General features: G+C 40.0%; 1 protein-coding gene across 3 annotated transcripts in view; it reads right to left on the reverse strand.

The window, feature by feature from the left end:
- The window catches only part of ACBD6 (acyl-CoA binding domain containing 6), a 148,534-nt gene that overhangs the window by 55,527 nt on the left and 68,844 nt on the right, over window positions 1-24,163 (reverse strand). For all 3 annotated transcript variants that reach the window (XM_034779680.1, XM_034779679.1, XM_034779678.1), the window contains one exon: window positions 9,264-9,353. In XM_034779680.1, the coding sequence (XP_034635571.1) occupies window positions 9,264-9,353 (90 nt within the window). The remainder of the gene's footprint in view (window positions 1-9,263; window positions 9,354-24,163) is intronic.

The following is a 24,163-nucleotide window of genomic DNA, read 5'->3' on the forward strand; positions in this document are numbered from 1 at the left end:
AATGTTCTGGCAGCAGGGGGCCTAGAGACTCCCAGACTATTGCGGGTCTTCAAGAATTATTCCTGGATTTACTGGCAATTATATGCTGTGTGGGGGAGAGAGAAGAATGTGGATACATAAAATCTCACTAAAACAATTTAAAAAACACAGCTTCTTTCTTGTGTGCAACTGCTTTTGCTTTGCAGTGATGCTGCCCATCACACACATGCTGCCTGAATCTCAACGCTGCCAACAGTTTTGCTGCATCCAGCAGTGAGACAGTGATTCCGGTGACAAAAAGGAGCAGGGGAAAGATGAATTGTACAAGTCAAGCTGTGAGATGCAGAGAAATGATGCATCAAAATCCAGTACTTTTGGAAGGAAGAGCCCTCTACCCAAACAATCGGCAAATGCTGCTAAAGGCATATTCAGAAGCTGAAGAATGAACTAAGGTGAATCGCTGGGTCGAATCTGAAGTTCTAGCAGAAACCTGTAAACGTTTTATAAATGGTTCTGCTGCAAGGGATTTTTCTCCCAGTAGTTAAAAACAGCATCTGCTGAGTGGTGACCACTTAGCATTCAACCTGCTGCCAACCTACATTCCACAGAGATCTGCAGGAGAGGCATGGAGCTGTGCCACTTCTAATAACTGTGTGACTGGCACCAAGTCAATGCTTTAATGTTGAAAGCTACCCTCTGTCACTAAGCAGATCTTTCCTTTCTTTTGGCTAATGGATTTCACACCCATTGGCAACAATGTCAAGAGTGCAGGAATATAAGCCTGCAGAGTCTTCTGAGAGCTGCTTATCAGAGCTTACTTGGGCGGTACACAGAGAGGAGGAGGGGAGAAGAAGGAAGCTGACTTGGATAATAATTTTACAGGTAAAGGTTGCTCTCATTATTGGTACTGGCATGCCTACTCTTAGCTTTCCCTTTCCCCCACCCTTAGTTTCTTCAATCATTTGCACCATCCTGCCATGATACTGGTAAACGCTGCAGTATTAAAAACCTCTTTCTCCTGCTGAAGTCTGCAGGCACAGTTGCAGACCCTTATAATAGCTGACAATCATAGCAAAGTGAACTTTCTGTCTTGTCTACACTATGCTTTTGGGGAAATCTACACCAGATAGCAACTGTACAAGCAGGAGTATAAACAAGGATCAGACATTTTTACCATGGTGTCACTTAGACTTGTAGGGTTAAATGCCACAGTGGTTAGACTGCTGATGCCATATCTATAATAGCACTCCCCACTGATGGCACTACACTGGTGTGGTCAATGGCTGAATATTCTCACAAAATCCTAGTGTAGACACACAGCCATAGTGCCTCTGACCCTTAGCCTGAAGGTTCAAGGTGTACAAACCAATCTCCTCAAAACCTCCTTGATGTCCTCAAGTGCATGGGAAGAAAAGGCACACTACAGTCAGTGCAGGAATTAGGGGAAGAAATGCATCCCCAATGCAAAATCTACATTGATGCCACCCATACGTATATGGGCTACTATAGGGTTTGAACTGCTAGCAGCGTATGCACCTCACTATTATACAATCTAAAGATATGGGGTGGGGTGAAAAAAAGATTTTTAGAGCCACGCAATACAAGGGGAAAACATAACAGAAAAAATACCAAGCAATTTTGACATATCCATAATTTCTACTTCATTTCTGGCTAATAGTGGAAATTAGTCTTCAGATAGTTGATAAAATCAACCTGTCTGTGCTGGGTTAGTACCATGATCTGCGGCCAGGCAACTACTTCTACTAAAATTGATTTTCCTTTTTGGCAACCAATAGGCCAGTCAATAATAATGTTATTTGAGAAGGATTGAGTCATGAGGGAGATGAACCTTCTCTGCCATTTATTATGTTTGTATTGTCTCCATTTGAAAAGAGTTTTTTCAATAAGGACGTGCAAGAAGGTATTACAAGGGGATAGCTACTTTGTGTCCTGGTATCTGGAAGCCCTCTGACTCAAAAGCACGTTAGCATCCAAATTGATAGAAAAGAGGAAGCTCCTGTCTGTTAAAGGAAGGTGGCAAGGGCTATGACAAGGTAGCTAGAAAGCTTTTATTTTTGCTAATCAAGCAAGCCCCATGGTCTATCCGAAGTGTACTGTCCCAACATGGGATTGGGAGAGAGAGGCAGAAGGGATGCTTGCCACATTGCTCTTGCTGGCTAATCTAAGAAGTCTTTCAAAGCAAAAAATTCCACGCATGAGTGCTACTGCAAGAAAGACAAAACTCAAAGGGTTTTTTACCTGCTGCAAATGATAACATTAAGAGGTGTGATTTTAGGCAATCATGCTGCCTAGGGGCAGCGCTCTGAAATGCCATGGAGGAGACCTAGGTTCTATCTCAGTACTGATTTCCTGATGCTAAACTGGGAAGAACTTGAAACACTACTGAAGCAGCATACTCAGGCCCTGGTGGAATAGGGAGGAGAAATAATATTTGTCATCATCCTTTATCCATTCCTCTATCCAATTAAAGGGGTGGCAGTGACAGGAGGAGTCTCACAGTTCTGGCAGAGATGTGGAGAAGCATGTGAAGGAAGAACAAAAGCTGTGATCTCTTACAAAAGATCTGACTACTGAACCTTCAGTGATATTTCCATCAAGGCAGAAACTAAAAACTAGGGATACAAATGATTTTCTCAGAACTAAACATTTTACTTGCATCTTTATTACCTATCTATGAACAGCATCATTAGCAAGACAAGCTACACATCACCACCACAGGAAGAAAAGACCTAGGGCACCTTTCATTGATATTCTGAGCAATATTAGAAACAGAATGAAACTATCCCAAGTAGAAAAATACTCTTTTATATACAGGAATACAAGGCAATGATAGAAGATTCACCAGGTATATTCACCCTAGAAGTATGGCAGATTTACAATTCAAGTTATTATATGCAAAGGGTTAGGTTAATGCAACATTAGGATTGCACAGTTAAGCACTCAAATATCTGGAAATGAAAAAACTGTTGAGCACAACTTTACCTCTGCTCTAATGGGCACACACAGATACAATACAGTCTTGATTCGTGATCACATCCTGTTTCTCAAGTAGTATAATTTTATCTACAACCAGTGACTTACGTGTGTATCTTAGGGCATGTCTACAGAGGGAAACTGACCACAATAGCAGTTTCAGAACAGCTCCCCATGTGGACACTGTTCTGGAATAAAAGTCACTTTATTCTGGAATAATTAGTGCACTCAACAAAGTGTCCACTAGTGGAGCTATTCTGCTCAATTTCCTCATGTAGACAAGCCCTAAAATAAACTAGGATCAATATAATTAAGGAATGTGTCATAATGCAAAGAGCAGAGAGTTATGGCTATCCACTCAACCTTAATTTTTACATTTCCTGATTTCTAAGTACTGAATTCTGCTACCTTCATATGTCACATGGATGTAGGTTATTACATTAATTTTCCTGCTTTTTTAAAGAAAAAGTCACCAGTTTTATAACCAATAGCCACTTTTGTGAGCAAAGACCAACCAATTCCTAGTCTAGTCTGTATGTTTCTGGACTAAACAAAAACCAATCAGGCCAAGGTCAGCTAGTGTCAGTTAGTAATGACGGTTAAGTACATATTTCCATACTTATGACCTAGTATATATCTGTAATGGAATTTGTTTATTAACTTTAAAATCAAAATAACTGGTTTTCTTCATAGATGGCTTAATTTTAGGACTCAATTGGACCCACCAAAAAGTCAGTTGTGAAGAAAATCTGTTCAGTAGTTTTAAAGGTGCAAACTTTCAAGTCTGCAAAACATTTTGAAAGGTGCAGTGTGCATTTGTGGACAGTGCTTCTTTAAGTGGGCACCAATATCTTTTACTCAGAACACTGCAATTTTCAAATGGTAATAATTAAAAAAAAAAAAAAAAGAAGGAGAAGGAGAAGAAGAAAAGCTAAGAGAAAATATGTGCAAATACTGCAAAGTTTACCAGAATTATGGCAGAACAGAAGACAACATCTATAACAAGTTTCAAATTCCAAACCAGTCAGCTTTGCTGTACTCCTTCCTAAAAGTGTGGCCAGATTTGTATTTATTTATTAAACAGGAAAGATGTGACTTTATTTTACACTTGGCCAGACTCAAAAACAGCCAAAGAATTTTACTCAAATTTTTCTACATAAAATTAAAGTTAACTTTTGGGCACAGGACAAAGATGGAAGATTTCAGCAGATGAATGTATGTTCTGGATAGTTCTGAGCATGAGGAACATGGGATAGAACTGAAAGACAATTTCTGTCTTAACTATTCCGGGTTCGTGAAAGAGCAATCCACTCCACTAGTGAGGAGGAGGAAGCTCAAGGGGAGTGGACACCAAAGGATAAGCCCAGAAGGTTATTCTGAGTACATTAAACCTTTCCCTGAAGACCTAAATGCTGCCTCAAATTCCATAGTATAAATGTCCAGATAAAAAGAAATCAGCTGCATGGTGCATTCTACCTAGCTGATTCCCTCCCTTCTCCCTCCTATTACGTTACAGAGAAACCAAGGTACTTTTTCCCTTATGAGAACACTTCTCTAGTGTTCCAAGAATGGATGCAGGCATGCTGCTGACTTTCAGCCTCTCACATCATCACACGGTGGCAAAACACGGCATTGCTGTTTTATGTTGAATTCAATGGAGAACCTGAAAACCATGAGTTAATGTTGGATTTGTATGGTAACCTGTTTTGGTGTATCCTGGCTTTTCATGGGTGGATGGTGTTGCTGTCCCCTAACTCCCTGCTGACTAGAGAAAGCGAAGAGAATAGATCGGTTAATAGTTCCAACACACAAACACCTTTATGGAGAAAATGATGGGATGATGAAGTCAAAGAGAATGACATAAAGCTGGCAGATAAAGGCGCATAAAGCCTCCTAGTCAGCAGCTCAGATTAGGACCCAGTTTAGAACAGAACACTATAAGGAGCAGAGCTTCTCAAAAGCCTGGATTCTGGTATGGGATAATTTTACCCAACCTGATGTTACCTGAACTCATGTCATGAGATTCAACCCATCCTCTAATGGAGTTTTAGATAAAAGTACAGAATTTTTGCTGTGTTAACAGATTCATGCCTGATCTTCATCTTGCTTCCTCCCACTAACCTAAGTGAGTCTACAACCTATGATTTCCATGTGACAGCATACACACATACTATTTCTCAGAACTCAATATAGCCAGTGTTTGCCCAGTACAGAAATATATCAGCTGAACAGCAAAACCCCAATGCTCTTATTGCATTTATGTTACTATCATGAAAAAGCCATTTGTCATGCTCTCTATCATTTGGTCGCTTATTAGATCAGAGTTCACCCAACCTTTCTTGAAACTGAACAGGAGTAAAACCTATATGCTTTAAAACAACATCACCCCATGTAAAAGAGGGCAAGTCAGGTCTGACCTCCGGCACAGATGCTTCATATGTACAAAATCTCCATTTTCCTTATTTTTACAAGACAAGGCAAGATATCCTCTAAAACAGTGGTTCTCAACTTTTCCACTCCGAGGGACTCTATTTTCCATACTGGGGCCTCCCCAAGATCCCCTTCCATTAGGGATATGGGAACAGCAAGGTGGTTATGATCTCTTGAAACCTGTTTACAACTCCCATGTTGAGAGCTCTGTTCTAGAAAGCATACATTCTACAAGCAATAATACCCTACAAAGAGAAAGCCATGACTGTTTCGATAGAAATAGAATGTTTCACTTTACTCACAGATGGATGAAAAACACCAACATTTATTCATTCATCAACAGATTCATTCATTCATACATTTTAAGGCAAGAAGGGAACCTTATGATCATAGGCTGACATCCTGCATAACAAAGGCCAACTGCTATGTTAAGAACAGGCTCCCCTTTCCTTTACTTCACTGTTCAATAAATACAGATTTTTCTAAACTGAATGTCTCATCTCTAGGAGGCTGCCTTTGGAAAGATCTCTGGGTTCTGGGTGTTTCCAGCACAGTTCCAAAACACCACCCAACCACCCACTTAGAAATGGCCTTTGGCTCTGAGGATTTAGGTAATTCGATTACATAAACGTTCCTTTTCAACATAAAGCAGGGAAGTCTGTTGTGTTTCTGCACCCTCCTCCTCTATGTCAATCACTTACCGCCTCTTTTCAAACATACTATTAGGGCTAATTATGGACAATCAAAGAACTCAATGGATGCAGGCTTTCAGTGGACAGCAATGAACTGCCTCTTTAAACCCACAGCATCATTGTTTAAAAAGGACAGTCAATCTACTACTGCACTCCAGGAGCTTTGTGCATACTGCAGGACCAAATGGCACCATGGAGTCTCTCCCCACTTACCCGCTTCAAATACATCAGTGTATGTAATAAAATAATAAACAATTATTTACACTTATATAGCACCCAGAGATCTCAAAGTGCTTTGCAAAGATAGCTATTGTTCACATTTAAAAAAACCAAAAACAAAGGAAAAAGGGAGGCCTGGCTCCAGGTCACCCAGCTAGAAGCAGTAAAACTAAGGGGTCCCAGTGAACAGTCCCTCCATGCTCTAACCACTATACTATAATGCTGGTGCTACATAAGAAACATAGGAGGGAAAAAAACATACAGTGTCTGCCTAATGAAAAACCACAGAAGCAGCTGGGGGGGGGGGGTATTATTTTCTAATATCCTAGAAAGGTATGAAAAATACTGCAGACAAAAAATAAAAAGGAAAAAAAAATCCATCATATAAGCTTCCCCCTCTATTGTCTGTTGCTGTCACTCTTATGCTCCCAGATCTTGTGTCTTATGCTGCCTGCATTGAACACTGCTGCATGTATGAATGAAATAGGAAGATCTCTCAAGGCATGTAGGGTAGGAGGTTTCTACAGAGCCTGTCCCCCAGACTGGAACCTGGCAGACTGAGAGCTATGTGTAGTCTGGAATGTGAACTTCCAGGGTTAGCACATCATGTTAAAATAATAGCTCCACTAATGCAAGTCACTAGAGATTCCCTTATACTTAACCCCCAATTCTTTACAACCCACACATTAACTGATAGTGCATTTGGTAATATATACGAGCACATGCTTCAATGTTTATGACATATTTGGAAGCATAACTTTTTTCCTCTCTCTTTGGTTGTTCCTCCAAAGAATTCCCCATAATCCTGGGTTTTAGACAGTACTTCCTTTAAGGAAAAGGTCCAGATAAAAAGTAAACACTGGGTCATGAAATCCTGAAAATGTTATCAAATCCTGAAAATGTTATCACTGTTAATAGAAGGTTGAGGAGAGAGAGACAATAAAATAAAAGTCTAAGAATTGTCTGCCTTCTCCGAGAATACATCTATGTGCAAAATAAGACCTTTAAAAAAAGGTCTCCTTTATTACCGTGGAGGAAAAAAAAAATCTAAGATTGATTTTCTTTCTATAGCTATTATTAAACTTTTGTTACTGGACAAAAATAATTTGGTTAGAAAAAAATGTGCAATACGTTAAAAAAGGGGAAAAGAGTTAATAGAAAATGATGGTACAGAGAAAATACAGATTATTTTCCTCCAGCTAAGGAAGTCCTCCCCAAGTTGTACTTTTACAGCTAAAGACACTCTTGGTGCACTAAGAGATGTGAGATACAACCATCAGAAAGAGATGAATTTTCAGGGAGTGTTATTCCAGAACTCCAAGCAGCAGCAGAGCCGGCTCCAGGCACCAGCGAAGGAAGCAGGTGCTTGGGGCGGCCAATGGAAAGGGGCAGCATGTCCGGGTCTTCGGCAGCAAGTCCCTCAGTCCCTCTCGGAGCGAAGGACTCGCTACCGTATTGCTGCCGAAGAAGTAAGCGGCGCGGCTGAGCTGCTGCTGAAGTGCCACCGTTCGGGGCTTTATCTTTTTTTTTTTTTTTTTCTCTTCTCCTTTTTTCACCGCTTTGGGCAGCAAAAAACCTGGAGCTGGCCCTGAGCAGCAGATATTCCCTGGGGTCACAGGGTAAAATACAAAGACAAATGTGTAATCCCAGTTCTCCTGGTCTCAAGATCATGCTATTTCCAAACATTCACAGACGAACATATCACACATGATTAGAGTAGTAGGTGTGGTGTCCAGTCTCATCTTGGAGCAAGGGAAATCATGGACATAACTCCAGCATCATTCAGTATAATTACTCCTCCACAAATCTACTTTTTTTTTCCAAAGGTGCACAAACAATCTTTGAAAAAAATCCTCAAGTAGTCTGCATAACAGAAACCTAGGAATCATATGCTCAAAGAACCACAGGTCCCTGCCTAAACCGTCCCACAGATTTCAATGGAACCAAAAAAGTTCTCTTAATATGTACCCTTTTCACAGCCTGTCCATAGTAGGGTCTGTAACAATATTTTAAATAGATTTTAAACATGTTTAAAGCTTAACTTAGCTACTTCCACCACCACAATGTTACTGCTGAGTCAAGAAACCTACAAGATAGCCTATTGAACTACTGCGACATATGTGAAGTATTTCCAAACCACTTATCGGGATACTGAAAGATCATCAGTTCGGGCTAGCACAGTTCTCAAAACACACACACACACACACACACACACACACACACACACACACACGATAGGGAAATGCTGCAAGCAACAACCATATTGGAAAACAACTGTTAATCATGGTTCTGGAAGAATCATGTTTGACAATTATTTCTGAACATGATCACAGCTAGCAAGGTTCAACCCTTAATTACAACAGGATTATAAATACAATCTACATTATAAAGTGAGATCCAACTGTAACAATTTCAAACAACATAATCTGAAGCACCATTTAGAATACTTTGTTTAAGAAATGTACCTTCTAATAAATGAATGTTCTATTGTGTTCTACTCTTTGGCAAACAGGTTTCTTCCTGCAGTGGAATTTTCTTTAGTTCACTCTCCAGTCTTCAGATGCTCTGCTGAAGCTATAGGATATTAAGGAACTGGACAGCGCCTACCAATTAATTCTATCTAAGCCACCAAACATCTAATAATAGGAAATATCTCTGGTTTTGCCTACCCAAGTCAGATTTGAACTGATCACCAACAAGTGAAAGACACTATTGCAGGAAGAAATTTCATCTTGCAACTGAAAAGGTTCACTATGTTTTTGTATTTGGTTGTATGGAAATCTGCTTTTAATGGGTATATTCTTCTCACATGTATCGCTTTAGGGGGTCTCCTCCATATTCAATACTCTGAAAGAATTTGCTTTGGAATCCTGATGGGACAAAGTATGATGTGTTTGGTCAAGATACATCATGCACCATCGAAAAGCAAGTTTTCCATCCCTTCCTTACCTGGCTGTTAACATTGGCCGCATGCTGTAGCAGTACCGAGACCAGCTCCTTGTGTCCTCGATCACATGCCCAGTGGAGCAAAGCCCTGCCCTAGAAATATCCAAAAGAAAAAGAATGAAGTCAGCAGAAGCTATTGTAAAGAGACCCAAAGTCCTATTGCTGGAACCCTGGAAATCACGAACAACTAAACATTGAACATTAAAAAAGCCACAATCAGAATGGCCTATAATGTGCCATTCATTCTCACTTGTATGTTTACACAGCAAAGTCAGGAGCATCAGCCATCTGTTAGAAGGGCAACACACGGCCTGATTCTGCACTCCTCTGGACCCAAAACTCCAACTCAAGTCAATAAGAGTTTAAGGGAGAATGAAGAAAGCAAGAGACCAGAATGTGCTCTGCCTTCTAGACAGCTTTAGGGTTTAACTGCACCAGTGACTTTAACGGGAACAGAGTCTCTCTAAGGCTAAGATTTTTAAAGCTGCCTAAGACATTTGAACCCCCGGTTCCCATTAAAAGTAATGGGAACTAGGCATCCAAATCCCCTCGTTGCTTTGCAACTCTCAGCCTAAATCACTATGATCTGGGCAATAGGGTGTCATCTAGATCAGGGAAAATTTATTTGAATCTTTTCTTTTATCGACTCTACAATCCTCCCTCTTCCTTCCCCACACGTTTCTGCATCTGAAGTCACTGGGTGCACCCCCAGAAAAAAATGTATAATGACTCCTCCTCCACTAAGGTGGGTGGCAATCACTAGTGGAAGTCCAGATCCACCTATTTGTCAAGGACATGGGAAATAAGTAACTCAGCACTCTTCTGAGGACTGATCAACATGCAGCTTAACACCCTGCTATGGGCAGGGCAGGTTGTCATGTTCAGAGAATGGAATGTTTTTTCCATATTAAACTCAAATCTCTGCTTTATGCCGGTTTTAATTGGGATTAAGCAAATATCTAGGGCAAAAGATGGAATGAAGTCAAAGGAGCACTTCACGAAAACCTTTTTCTCCCCTTCTCTCACATTCAATCTCTTTCCGGGATGTATATCTTAATTCTCCCCATTAAAGGAGGGTCTAGTTGAAAAACAGCGTGATCTGAAAGAGAAAGCACTCAGCAATTTAGAAGTCTTAAAAAGTTTTCCTTACTTTGTCTTTTGTGCAACAATTGATTCATCTCTCTACCTGTGAGAACCTGCTTCAAGTAATCAAGCACTAGATGGTGAAAGGGAGGCGGATGGAAAACTGATCTATGCAGATGTCCTAAGCATTCTGCCCTAGAAAGGGCACTGCTGCATGCATAAGTTAGGAGGAATTTCATCACCCTTTGTTCATCCCAATCTACCCAACTGAAGATGAGCTTGTGCCACGAAGTCCTGATCTGTATCTGAACCTCACCAAAGTTTGGGGGTGTCCACATACAGAGTTTTGGTTTGCCCTGTACAGGGATAGGGAATAGCTGCAAAATCTGGAGTATTCTATTTCAGGGTCTCGGTTTAGGCTCATCTCGGAGAATCATCTCAACATAGGACTGCCCAGGCTATGAGCACTTATTATTATTTTTTTTTTTTAAACGCTTACATTTGGATACCAAAACACAGTTCTTCTGCTACGGTTTCATGTGTTATTAGCTGCAATAGCCATACTGCCCACTGAGCTTGGGAACAGTTATCTTGTTACCTACACGAACAGAATCCAAATCCACCCAAAGCAATAACAGAGCCTTTTAATGAATAGCTCTAAAACATTTCCTATCAACTACAGAAGATGTTATAAATTGGCATATTTTATATCTTCATTTAAATAAAATAAAAAGTAGATGATATTTTTAGATGGCAGTTGTTCTATCCTGGCTATCACTTACTTCCAGCTTAATGTATACACTTTATAGCTGTTTATGTTAACAGGTAGTTTAAATTAATTTCTCCAGATTGAATATGGTGTGTCACACTCCTGCAGAAGGATCTTTTAAACTCATGCTGAGGTAAAGCAAGATCATATAATGCTGCTTTGTGACATTTTCACAACTTGCTTTTTCTAATGTACCACCCAACACACTTGTGGTCCTTCAAAACCAAAATAGGGTTATCCCTTGACATATATCTTCCAACACTGCAGTGGGGAACAAAGTGAGCAACTCACTTATCTATTAATAGGAGCTGTGTGCCAGTTTTCCCGGACACTGTGCCAAAAATTTACTAGTAGAAGGGGGATAGGAAGATACCAGTGACTAAATCTCTCTCACTTTTCATGTTGGATATTTTTCAGTAAGGTAGCAGATTTAGAACATTATTTTGAGTAGGGAAATGTGATCTCAGACATTAGGCATTCAGCTTTTTACCACACTTTTTGACCCAACAAGTAATTAATTTTTGTAACACATTATTTTAATGGTACACTAATTAACCTTGAATTAGAATGAATTCTCTCACAATTACTTTCTATGGAAGCACAGATTACATTGACACCCACATTACTATCATTTAATGATTAATGTTTCTGCACTCAACATTACAGTGAAAGACTGAAAGGAGGAAAGTAGTACTGATAGACAAAGCATCTTAAATTAATCTAGGGGCCATCAAATGAAATTAATGGGCAGCAGGTTTAAAACAAATACAAGGAAGTTCTTCTTCACACAGCGTACAGTCAACCTGTGGAACTCCTTGCTGAGAAGGTTGTGAAGGCTAGGACTATAACAGGGTTTAAAAGAGAATTCGATAAATTCATGGAGGTTAAGTCCATTAATGGCTATTAGCCAGGATGAGTAAGGAATGGTGTCCCTAGCCTCTGTTTGTCAGAGGGTGGAGATGGATGGCAGGAGAGAGATCACTTGATCATTACCTGTTAGGTTCACTCCCTCTGGGGCACCTAGCATTGGCCACTGTTGGCAGACAGGATGCTGGGCTGGATGGACCCTGGGTCTGACCCAATATGGCCATTCTTATATTCTTACGTTCTGTGATCCACTAACACTTTAGATGTTGGATTTGTACTAGATAGGTAATCCAAATTTCTCTGTGCTATAAACATATATTCCAGGAGATAGAAGCACTTTATTTACAAGATGCAAAGTTCCCATGAATACTTCTTATTAGGGCTGTCAAGCCATTAAAAAAAATAAACAATTTAACAATCTGTTAAACAATAATAGAATACAATTTATTTAAATATTTTTGGATGTTTTCTACATTTTCAAATATATTGATTTCAATTACAACACAGAATACAAAGTGTACAATGTTAACTTTATATTTATTTTTGTTACAAATATTTGCACTGTAAAAAAACAAAAGAAATTGTATTTTTCAATTTACCTAATACAAGTACTGTAATACAATCTCTTTATCATGAAAGCTGAACTTACAAAGGTAGAATTAAGTACAAAAAATACCTGTATTCAAAAACAAAACAATGTAAACCTTCAGAGCCTACAAGTCCACTCAGTCCTACTTCTTGTTCAGCCAATCGCTCAATCAGGTTTGTTTACATTTACGTGGCAGACAGGGCCGGTTGCAGGCACCAGCTAAAGAAGCAGGTTCTTGGGGCAGCCAATACCAAGGGGCGGCACTCCGCCCACTATTGGGGCGGCACGTCTGGGTCTTCGGCGGTAATTCGGAGGCAAGTCCCTCAGTCCCTCTCTTCCTCTTTGAGCTGCCGCCGAAGTGCCGCTGAAGAGGAAGAGAATGAGTGAAAGACCCACCGCCGAACTGACGCCAAACAGTGGAGCGGTGCAATTGCGCTGCTGCAGTTTTTTTTTTTGCCGCTTGGGGCAGAAAACCGGGAACTGGTCCTGGTGGCAGATATGCTAAAGATTCACATGTCCCTTCATGCTTCAACCATCATTCCAGAGGACATGCGTCCATGCTGATGACAGGTTCTGCTTAATAACGATCCAAAGCAGTGCGGACTGATGCATGTTCATTTTCATGATCTGAGTCAGATACCACGTGCAGAAGGTTGATTTTCTTTTTTGGTGGTTCAGGTTCTGTAGTTTCTGCATCAGAGTGTTGCTCTTTTAAGACTTTTGAAAGCATGCTCCACTTCTCGTCCCTCTCAGATTTTGGAAGGCACTTCAAATTCTTAAATCTTGGGTTGAGTTCTGCAGCTATCTTTAGAAATCTAAATCATTGGTACCTTCTTTGAGTTTTGTCAAATCTGCAGCGAAAGTGTTCTTAAAACGAACAACATGTGCTATAACATGAAATATATGGCAGAATGTGGGTAAAATAGAGCCGGAGACATACAATTCTTCCCCAAGGAGTTCAGTCACAAATGTAATTAACAAATTATTTTTTTAACGAGTGTCATCAGCATGGAAGCATGTCCTCTGGAATGGTGGCCAAAGCATGAAGGGGCATACGAATGTTCAGCATATCTGGCATGTAAATATCTTGCAATGCTGGCTACAAAAGTGCCATGCGAATGGCTGTTCTCACTTTCAGGTGACACTGTAAATAAGAAGTGGGCAGCATTACCTATTGTAAATGTAAACAAACTTGTTCCTCAGAGTGATTGGCTGAACAGGAAGTAGGACTGAGTGGACTTGTAGGCTCTAAAGTTTTACATTGCTTTGTTTTTGAGTTCAGTTATGTAACAAAAAAACCCTACATTTGTAAGTTACACTTTCACGATAAAGAGATCGCACTACAGTACTTGTATGAAGTGAATTGAAAAATACTATTTCTTTTATCATTTTTACAGTGCAAATATTTGTAATAAAAATAATAATATAAAGTGAGCACTGTACACTTTGTATTCTGTGTAGTAACTGAAATCAATAGATGTAAAAACGTAGAAAAACATACAAAAATATTTAATAAATTTCAACTGGTATTCTACTATTTAACAATGCAATTAAAACTGCAATGAATAGCAATACATTTTTTTAATCACGATTAATTTTTTTGAGTTAATCGTGTGAGTTAACTGCGATTCGACAGCCCTACTTCTTACATATAACATAACTGTGATTATCTAATTGTAGTGGGATAATATCATAATTACACAGTAATTACCATGCAATTACCAGACAAAAAGCTATTGAAGTCCTTAAATCATGGTTTAAAGACTTCAAGGTGCAGAGAATGCTCCAGTAAGTGACCCGTGCCCCACGCTACAGAGGAAGGCAAAAAAAACCCAGGACCTCTGCCAATCCGCCCTGCGGGAAAATTCCTTCCCAACCTCAAATACGGTGATCAGCTAAACTCTGAACATGTGGGCAAGACCTGTCAGCCAGACACCCAGGAAAAAATGCTCTGTAGTTACTCAGATCCCACCCCATCTAATATCCCATCACTAGCTATTGGGCATATTTACCACTAATAGTCAAAGATCAATTAATTGCCAAAATTAGGCTATCCCATCATACCATCCCCTCCATAAACTTATCAAGCTTCGTCTTGAAGCCAGATATGACTTTTGCCTCCACTACTCCCCTTGGCAGACTGTTCCAGAACTTCACTCCTCTGATGGTTAGAAACCTTCGTCGAATTTCAAGTCTAAACTTCCTGATGGCCAGATTATATCCATTTGTTCTTGTATCCACATTGGTAGTGAGCTTAAATAATTCCTCTCCCTCCCTGGTATTTATCCCTCTGATGTATTTATAGAGAGCAATCATAGCTCCCCTCAGCCTTCTTTTGGTTAGGCTAAAACAAGCCAAGCTCTTTGAGTCTCCTTTCATAAGACAGGTTTTCCATTCCCCGGATCATCCTACTAGCCCTTCTCTGTACCTGTTCCAGTTTGAATTCATCCTTCTTAAACATGGGAGACCAGAACTGCACACAGTATTCCAGATGAGGTCTCACCAGTGCCTTGTATAATGGTACTAACACCTTATCTCTACTGGAAATACCTCGCCTGATGCATCCCAAGACTGCATTAGTTTTTTTCACAGCCATCTCACATTGGTGGCTCATAGTCATCCTGTGATCAACCAATACTCCGAGGTCCTTCTCCTCTTCTGTTACTTCCAACTGATGCTCCCTGACTTATAACCAAAATTCTTGTTATTAATCCCTAAATGCATGACCTTGCACTTTTCACTATTAAATTTCATCCTATTACTTTTACTCCAGTTTACAAGATCATCCAGATCTTCCTGAATAATATCCCGATCCTTCTCTGTATTAGCAATACCTCCCAGCTTTGTGTCATCCGCAGACTTTATTAGCACATTCCCACTTTTTGTGCCAAGGTCAGTAATAAAAAGATTAAATAAGATTGGTCCCAAAACCGATCCCTGAGGAACTCCACTAGTAACCTCCCTCCAGCCTGACAGTTCACCTTTCAGTACAACCCGTTGCAGTCTCCCCTTTAACCAGTTCCTTATCCACATTTCAATGTTCATATTGATCCCCATCTTTTCCAATTTAGCTAATAATTCCCCATGTGGAACCGTAACAAATGCTTTACTGAAATGGAGGTAAATTAGATCCACTGCGTTTCCTTTGTCTAAAAAATCTGTTACCTTCTCAAAGAAGGAGAACAGGTTGGTTTGGCATGATCTACCTTTTGTAAAACCATGTATTTTGTTCCAATTACCATTGTCCTCAATATCCTTAACTACTTTCTCCTTCAAAATTTTTTCCAAGACCTTGCATACGACAGATGTCAAACTAACAGTCCTGTAGTTACCTGGATCACTTTTTTTCCCTTTCTTAAAAATAGGAACTATGTTAGCAATTCTCCAGTCATATAGTACAACCCCTGAGTTTACAGATTCATTAAAAATTCTTGCTAATGGGCTTGCAATTTCATGTGCCAGTTCCTTTAATATTCTTGGATGAAGATTATCTGGGCCCCTCAGTTTAGTCCCATTAAGCTGTTCGAGTTTGGCTTCTACCTCAGATGTGGTAATATCTACCTCCATACCACATTCCCATTTGTCACCCTACCATATCCCTAAGCCCCTCATTAAAGACTGAGGTAAAGTATTTGTTTAAATATTGGGCCATGTCTAGATTATCCTTAACCTCCACTCCATCTTCAGTGTTTAGCAGTCCCACTTCTTCCTTCTTTGTTTTCTTCTTATTTATATGGCTATAGAACCTTTTACTATTGGATTTAATTCCTTTTGCAAAGTCCAACTCTACATGGCTTTTGGCCTTTCTCACTTTATCTCTACATGTTCTGACCTCAATAAAGTAGCTTTCCTTGCTGATCCCTCCCATCTTCCATTCTTTGTAGGCTTTCTGCTTTTTCTTAATCACCTCTCTGAGATGCTTGCTCATCCAGCTTGGTCTACAACTCCTGCCTATGAATTTTTCCCCCTTTCTTGGGATGCAGGCTTCTGATAGTTTCTGCAACTTTGACTTGAAGTAATTCCAGGCATCCTCCGCCTTTAGAGCCACAAGTTCTTCTGTCCAATCCACTTCCCTAACTAATTTCCTTATTTTTTTAAACTTAGCCCTTTTGAAATCAAAAACCCTAGTCACAGATGTATTTTTGTTTATCTTCCATTTAGTTTGAACTGAATTAGCTCACGATCGCTCGAACCAAGGTTGTCCCCTACAATCATTTCTTCTATGAGGTCCTCACTATTCACCAAAACCAAATCTAAAATGGCATCCCCTCTTGTTGGTTCAGCAACTACTTGGTGAAGGATTCCATCAGCTACCGCATCCAGGAAAAACTGAGCCCTATTATTATTACTAGCACTTGTCTTCCAGTCTATATCTGGGAAGTTAGAGTCTCCCATGATCACACAATTCCCATTAGTATTTACTTCATTAAAAACATTAAAGAGGTCTCTATCCATATCCAAATCAGATCCCGCTGGTCTATAGCGCACCCCAAGCACTATCCCAGGGGAGGTTCTAGTAGCTTTCTTCCCCAATGTGATTTTTGCCCAGACAGACTCTGTCTTATCCATTCCATCACTTCTTATTTCTTTACAGTCTACCTCATCATTGATATACAATGCTACTCCACCACCTTTGCCTTTATTTCTGTCTTTCCTAAACAACACATACCCTTCAATAGCTGTACTCCAGTCATGACTACTATTCCACCATGTTTCTGTTAGCCCTAGAATATGTGGTTTCGCTTCCTGCACCAGTAGCTCTAGTTCCTCCATTTTGTTACCGAGGCGCCTTGCATTGGTGTACAAGCATCTTAATTTTTGCTCACATTCTTTACCCGATTAGGTATTGACATTCTACTGCCAGTACCACCTATTAGACTGGTATCTACACTACCCTTCCTCCTTATGTCCATTCTCCTACCCACGGTTGTATCCTTTCTTACTTTGTTTTCTTCCCTCTCAATGTTAAAATCTGGCATGGAGATTACCTGTACATCTCCCAACCATCTCCCCCAAATTCCTAGTTTAAAGCGCTTTTAAATCAGTTGTGCCAGTCTCCATCCTAGAAGTCTATTTCCTGCCCTACTCAGGTGAAGTCCATCCTGAGAGAACAATCCTCTGTCCATGAATGCCTCCCAGTGGCCATACATCCCAAAGCCCTCCTTATAGCACCACTGCCTGAGCCATCTGTTGAGCATCATAATCTTGTCACACCTTTGTTGCCCTTCGCTAGGAACAGGCAGAATCCCACTGAAGATCACCTGAGACTCGAATTCCTTAAGCGTCTTCCCCAGCCTTGCATAGTCTCCCTTGATTCGTTCCAGTGAGAATATAGCCGTATCATTTGTTCCCACATGAAGGACAATCCGTGTATTCTTTTCTGCTCCCATTAGTATCCTCTTCAGCCTCAGGTCCACATCCCTTATTTTCGCACCTGGCAGACAGCACACCCTTCTGTTCTCTAGATCAGCTCTGGTTACAGGCCTGTCTATTCTTGTCAGTAAGGAGTCCCCAATCACGTAGACCTGCCTTTTCCTGGTGATGGTGCAATTCTCCGGTCTATCCCTGTTCCCTCTGGCTGCAAGTCCTCTCAATTCCTATTCTCCCTTGCAATCCTCTGCAACCAATCCCATATCCTCCTGGGGCTCATATTTGGTGTTGTTATCTCCATTGACTCTTCCCCTCTTCCTATAGGACTCACTGCTCTTCTTCTTCCTTGCCCTCTCACCTTCAGCGACCACCTGCTGTGCCCCTTCTTCATTTTCCAACTCCGCAAACCTGTTTCTGAGCTCTATTTCTCCTTCACTAGCCCGTCTTTTCCTCTGCCTGGTTCTCTTAGTCATATGCTTCCACTGTCTTCACCAAGCAGTCTCCCCATAGAATTCTTCGGTCCTGCTTCCATCTGCAAGTCTGATCTTTTCCCTTCAGCCTCCTCATGTCTTTGCTCCATCATCTGCTCGAACCCCCTTCTAAACTCAACCAGAGTTTCCACCTGCATCTCCAATCCTTGAATCTTTTCTTCCATCAGCTCTATCAGGCGGCACTTCATGCAGATGAAACTCTTTTCAGGTATCCCCTCCAGAATCATATACATACCGCAGCTTCTACATCCAGTCATCTTCATTGTGTCTTCCACTGCTTGCATCACCACCACTGCTGCCTCTGTCATAGCCTTCCCACCTAAGTCCTGTTAGTCCGGGAAACACAAACCAAACCAAAACACCACAACCACAGCAAAGCAAACCCCCAACAAGCACCAAAACACTGCAAGAACACCACGCACTCCCTTCACTAGTCTGTCTGTTCCTCTGCCTGCCTCTTTTAGTCTTCCCTGCAAACTCCCACTCAAACTCCCCTGTTTACAGCTCCGTTTGCTGGCTCCTGTGCCACTACAGCTGTCTATCCTTTAAACCAACGTTTATGTTCTAGATCTGCACCTATATCATGTTGTTCTGTGATTGTTTCTTATCTTCAAAACAAGAAGAGTGTGACTTTGCCAGTACTGGGCTTGGATGAGACCATAAAAGAAAACTCAGCATATTGCAACAGTAGTCCTGGCAATCCAGTAAACTCAGCAGTTCCGAATGACTACAAAACCAACGCCCAAGAAGCTGCTGCTGGAGATCCTTTCTTTTGGATGAGACAAGAAACTGAAGTCAACTGATCATCTGTAATCATTAAAAATCGTGTGCTTGTTGCAAGAGTATGGATTTAAAGCCTTGGGCCAGTTTCACTTTGGGTAATTGTGACACAATGTACCCTCTGTGTCCACACCCTACACATTATTGTGATAATCTTTATACAAAGTATGCCTTGTGAAATATCATCTGAAAACTCATAATTTGCTGGTCAATATTATCCTGATAAAATATGTGTGGCAACATTGTATGTGGAATTATAAGATTTAACTGTACAATGTTATTAACGCATGTTCCAAACCATAGCAGAAGTTGGCAAACAGGTCTGTCTTAAACAAAGGAATATGTGCTCTGCTTAATGTGCATTTAAGCAGTAAACAGAATCATCAAGCAGAAAACTTAGAAAAAGAAACCTCAAACAGGTGAGGAAAAGCGTTAGGGAATATCCTTTCCCATAGACTTTGTGTCTCCAGAATTTCATCTGGAAATAAATATTTACCAAGATGGGGACTGACACTATAAAAAGGAGGGAACAAACACCCCAAGAGACCCCCTCCTCTGTCTCTGTCCATCGATTCACTGCACCAGAAGGGACAAAGGAAGCAGCCATTAAACTGGGAAAGGGGTCCTGGCATAAGAAGTTTGGTCAGTAAGACTTCTGAGAGCATGAGGTAAGAAAAAGTTTGCTTGAATTTACCATAGTTTGTTAAATTAGGCACCAGTGGCATTTTATTTTTATTTTTGTAACCATTTTTGCCTTTTATGCCTCATTACTTGTATTCACTTATAATAAACTTGTTTTATGATTTTATCTAATCCAACGTGTTTAAACTGAAGTGTCTGTGAACTCCAATTGGTGTAACAAGGTGTGTGCATATTATTTCTATTAAAGAAATATCGACTTTATATGAATTAGTATTGTCTAGGAGAGGGCTGGGCAATACAGGACATATACTTCTGGGAGAAAATCGAAGACCAGGAGCGTGTTGGGGTCACCCTGCAGTATAACCAAGGTTGGTAAGAGCCGAAGTATGGCTGGCTGGCTGTAGCTCACACACAGACATACCTGGGAGTAACTTACATGCTGGAGGCTGTTTGTGAGCAGTCCAGACTGGAGGCCACAGCAGCAAAACATTGTAAGAGACACCCCAGGTTACAGGGCAGGGGTGACACATCTACTCAGTCTGGATTGTACACTGGGTATGTCACAGTCATTATACTCTACTTTCTATATTTCCTCTGCAATTCCAAATGGACACAATATTTTTCAGTTAGTGACCTACATTGTTCTACACTGTAATTGGTTGCTATTATAAAAACTGTCATCTTCCACTTGAGAAATGGTTGCATTCTAGTAGCAGGCAAACAATCCCTAAATACATCCTGTAAAGCACTATGGCATCATGCTGGATAAATGTAAATTGTTAAAATACAATAATTTACTTTTGGACCTATAAAAGAATAATTACTGAGTAGTCTGCAGAAGCATATCATTGTTACAGAGGTAGATAGTATCTACAAAGGAATCTCAATACTGTTACTACATAATAAAGAGTACTTCCAAGAGATTTGTGAATTAAAGTGTTATCCATATCCAGAAAGCAAATTCAAAATTATGAGCATTTGGAAACACAAAAAATCAAGTTAAAATGTTAACAGCTATAGCTAATGGACCTAACACCTCAAGAATCAGGAAAAATCTATTTATCAACTTTGCCTATCACAAAAAAAGCATACCAATAGACTAATCAGTTGTAAACAGTGGTAATACTGGGCAATGTGTGAATCTTGGATATGGGCTATGCAATCTGTAAAATCTTCTAGTCTGCATAGTAGTTAATTTATAAGAGTCATTACAAAGTTCACCCTACACGCTAGGAGGATTTTCCAGGCAATACACATTGGGATTTCTTGGAGAGTCCCCTCCCCTCCATCACAACTTCATTATGGTAGCAATGTTTATTGGGCAATGCTTAAATCACAGATGTGTTCAAATTGGCATGAGTAATTTAGAATGTGAAAGTATATGCTGTAGTGATGTCCTTCTTTAATTAAATGCAAACAAAATCTAAGATGCCTATTTTTGTTGTTGTAGCAGCACAACAGAGCATAGGCAGTTGTTGCAGAAGTTATTTGAGAGGATGCAGTTTTCTCTGCCCCTCAAGTCTTGAATAATAAGCATAAATTTAGCCCCAATGTATTGACCCTGCCTCTTAAATCTTCCATGTCTCGCTTGGATTACCATTGCCAGCTTGGCCAGCTTTTGTAGCAGTTTCTCAAGCCAACAGCATATAAATTTTGTTTCAACATGAATCACAGGTTGTTCAAACACAAAGTAGGGGAGGATGGGTTACCTCTCAAATATTTTTTTTCAAGTCCCAGTAGAAGCATGTAGGAGAATAGTCTTCATTGCAATTAATCCAGAGAGAGAAAGAGGATTATAGCTAAACTGAATGGATGTCTCAGTATAAAACTGATTTGGAATCTAATTGTTTTCATAAACCTGAAAACAGAGTGTGTGTGTGTTGGCGGGGTGGAGTGGGGAGTAAGTGTATTTGTCAAGAAAGATGCAATAGTTCTTAAACTACATTCTTTTCCCATCAATCCCAAAAATACCATGGAGCTGTTTACGTTGGGAGCTGGAACACGATCCTTTTACATTTAAGGCTCCAACACTGCATGGAAAATCTCACAGAGGCACGGCTACGTTGACATTGCTCTCAATGCAGGAGCCAGGCTTATGGTGGCATGAGGCAGATGCTCTTTGTTAAAGGCTTTGCACCCGCTTAAACACGGGTGTAGAGGAAACAATTATTTGTTTACTTGGGTTTCAACAATAATATAAAAAAGGATGTTTCTACCCAAAGTTCTATGTGCTCTTGACACAAGTTCCAAAAACAAAACAAAACAAAAATTGAACAGATCAGGACACATTCTAGGAAGATTTCAATGCCTTTGAAAATAAAAACAAAAACAAAATAAAGCTGGAAATGTATTTTTGTTAAAAAGGCACCAAAATCTCTTTCCTATCAGGATATGCCATGAACTCTGAGGTGACAAAGTAGCTAAAATGTAACACTGTATCCTTTATTTTATTATTTTCCCTTGCATACAACCCTGTATACAAGGACCCAGTTGCTTTCATCTGTGCCTATTTCTTTTAAACCAACACAGCCTACGCTGCTGAATTTTGGGCAATTTAGAAATAGTGAATGGGAGCCTATACATAATAATTGTCATCAGACACTTTATATAATCCTCTAGGACTCTGCTTAATTCAAATTGAAGTTTATTGTACCTGAACTATTAGCCAGTGTTCTTGTTGGAGAACTGAGAAAGAACAACATATTCTTTTCTTTACGTGAGAAGACTGTGTATGTAATTAGATTTAAAATTGACAAATTCTATATGGTTTATTCTAGTAGATGTGGTTAGAATAGATTTTTTAAATATATTCATTTCTAGCACCCTATTCTGAAATCGTTTTGCTTGTAATAAGTACGACTTCTCACGTTATGTATGTACCACTAGATTTTTATCTTGTATTTCCAAATTGGTAGGAATTATTTGTACAAAATGGAGAGGATGTAATTATAAACATTAATACAGTATGTGGAAAAAATTTGAACTGTTTAAAAACTCAGAAAAGTCATTATCATACAAGAAAAGGATGTGCACAGATTCATTACAAAATTATGCACTGTATAAGCAAATTCTATTCCATAACAAGTTAATTCCTTAGGAGCTGGGCTTATTTGCATATATCTGCACTCCCATTTTAAATGTATGAGAGATACAAGGTAGGTAATAACTTTTATTGGACCAACTTCTGTTAAGCTAGTTTCCTGGTTATCTTCCCCAGATCTGAAGAAGGGCTCTGTGAAGCTCGAAAGCATGTCCCTTCCACCAACAGAAGTTGGTCCAATAAAAGAGATTACCCCACCCACCTTGTCTCTCTCAAATCCTGAGACTGACATGGCTACAATAGTACGGCAAAAATTTAAAATGTATATCCATTTGAAGTAACAGTATCAAGCTGGTTCAGCTGCACAAGAGACGTATCTTTTGGACGTGGTTAGACACATTTGCACCATAACATTAAACTGATTAATAAAATTATAAGACTATGTCTGCATATGCTTTTGGCATACCAAAGGTTCAACAGATACTCTGTTCTAAAAGACTTCAGCTGAGCTGCAGGATAGAGAAAATAAATTAGTCTCCTGCTTGTGGAGAAGGAATGTGGTTTAAAAAAAACAGCAGGGGGGGTTTTCGACTCATTAAAAATATAGTGACATTTTGGTATTCATGAAAATGAGAGACTAATAGTACCATTTAGAACCAAGCACAGTGTAGATGGATGCTAACCAAACTTCATAATGCTCTGCCAAAGCACTTGTATGTGTAACCAACACGAAGGTCAAAATGCTTGAAGCTGCCAGTCTTGTCTATCTTAGGGTTTGGACCAATGGCAATTTTTCTGTGAAATTCTCTAATGTAGAGAAGGATTTCATAATATGATGTTGAAAACTCCTCTTGATGATGAATAGTAGATAATGCTTACTAACGGCCATACACAAAGAGCTGTGTAATTTCTAAACATTTCTTTCCTCACTGAAAGATGCATCTCCTTTGAAGAAAACTACTCTGGGTTACATCTTCAACTGCAACTGAGATATACTCACTTCATCTGAAGATGGGACATAGGTGGCTTTCAGCCAAAGCTGGGGCTCTCCAGTAGGTAGGGGCTGTCCCAACCCCTCACCACAACTTTGAGCAGCCCTGGGGGCTGCATGTGGACAAGGGAGATCCAGTGGACATAGTGTACTTAGATTTCCAGAAAGCCTTTGACAAGGTCCCTAACCAAAGGCTCTTACGTAAATTAAGTTGTCAAGGGATAAAAGGGAAGGTCCTTTCATGGATTGAGAACTGGTTAAAAGACCGGGAACAAAGGGTA

The sequence above is a fragment of the Trachemys scripta genome, chromosome 8, assembly GCF_013100865.1.
Source record: "Trachemys scripta elegans isolate TJP31775 chromosome 8, CAS_Tse_1.0, whole genome shotgun sequence".
In the NCBI taxonomy this organism is placed as follows: domain Eukaryota; kingdom Metazoa; phylum Chordata; order Testudines; family Emydidae; genus Trachemys; species Trachemys scripta.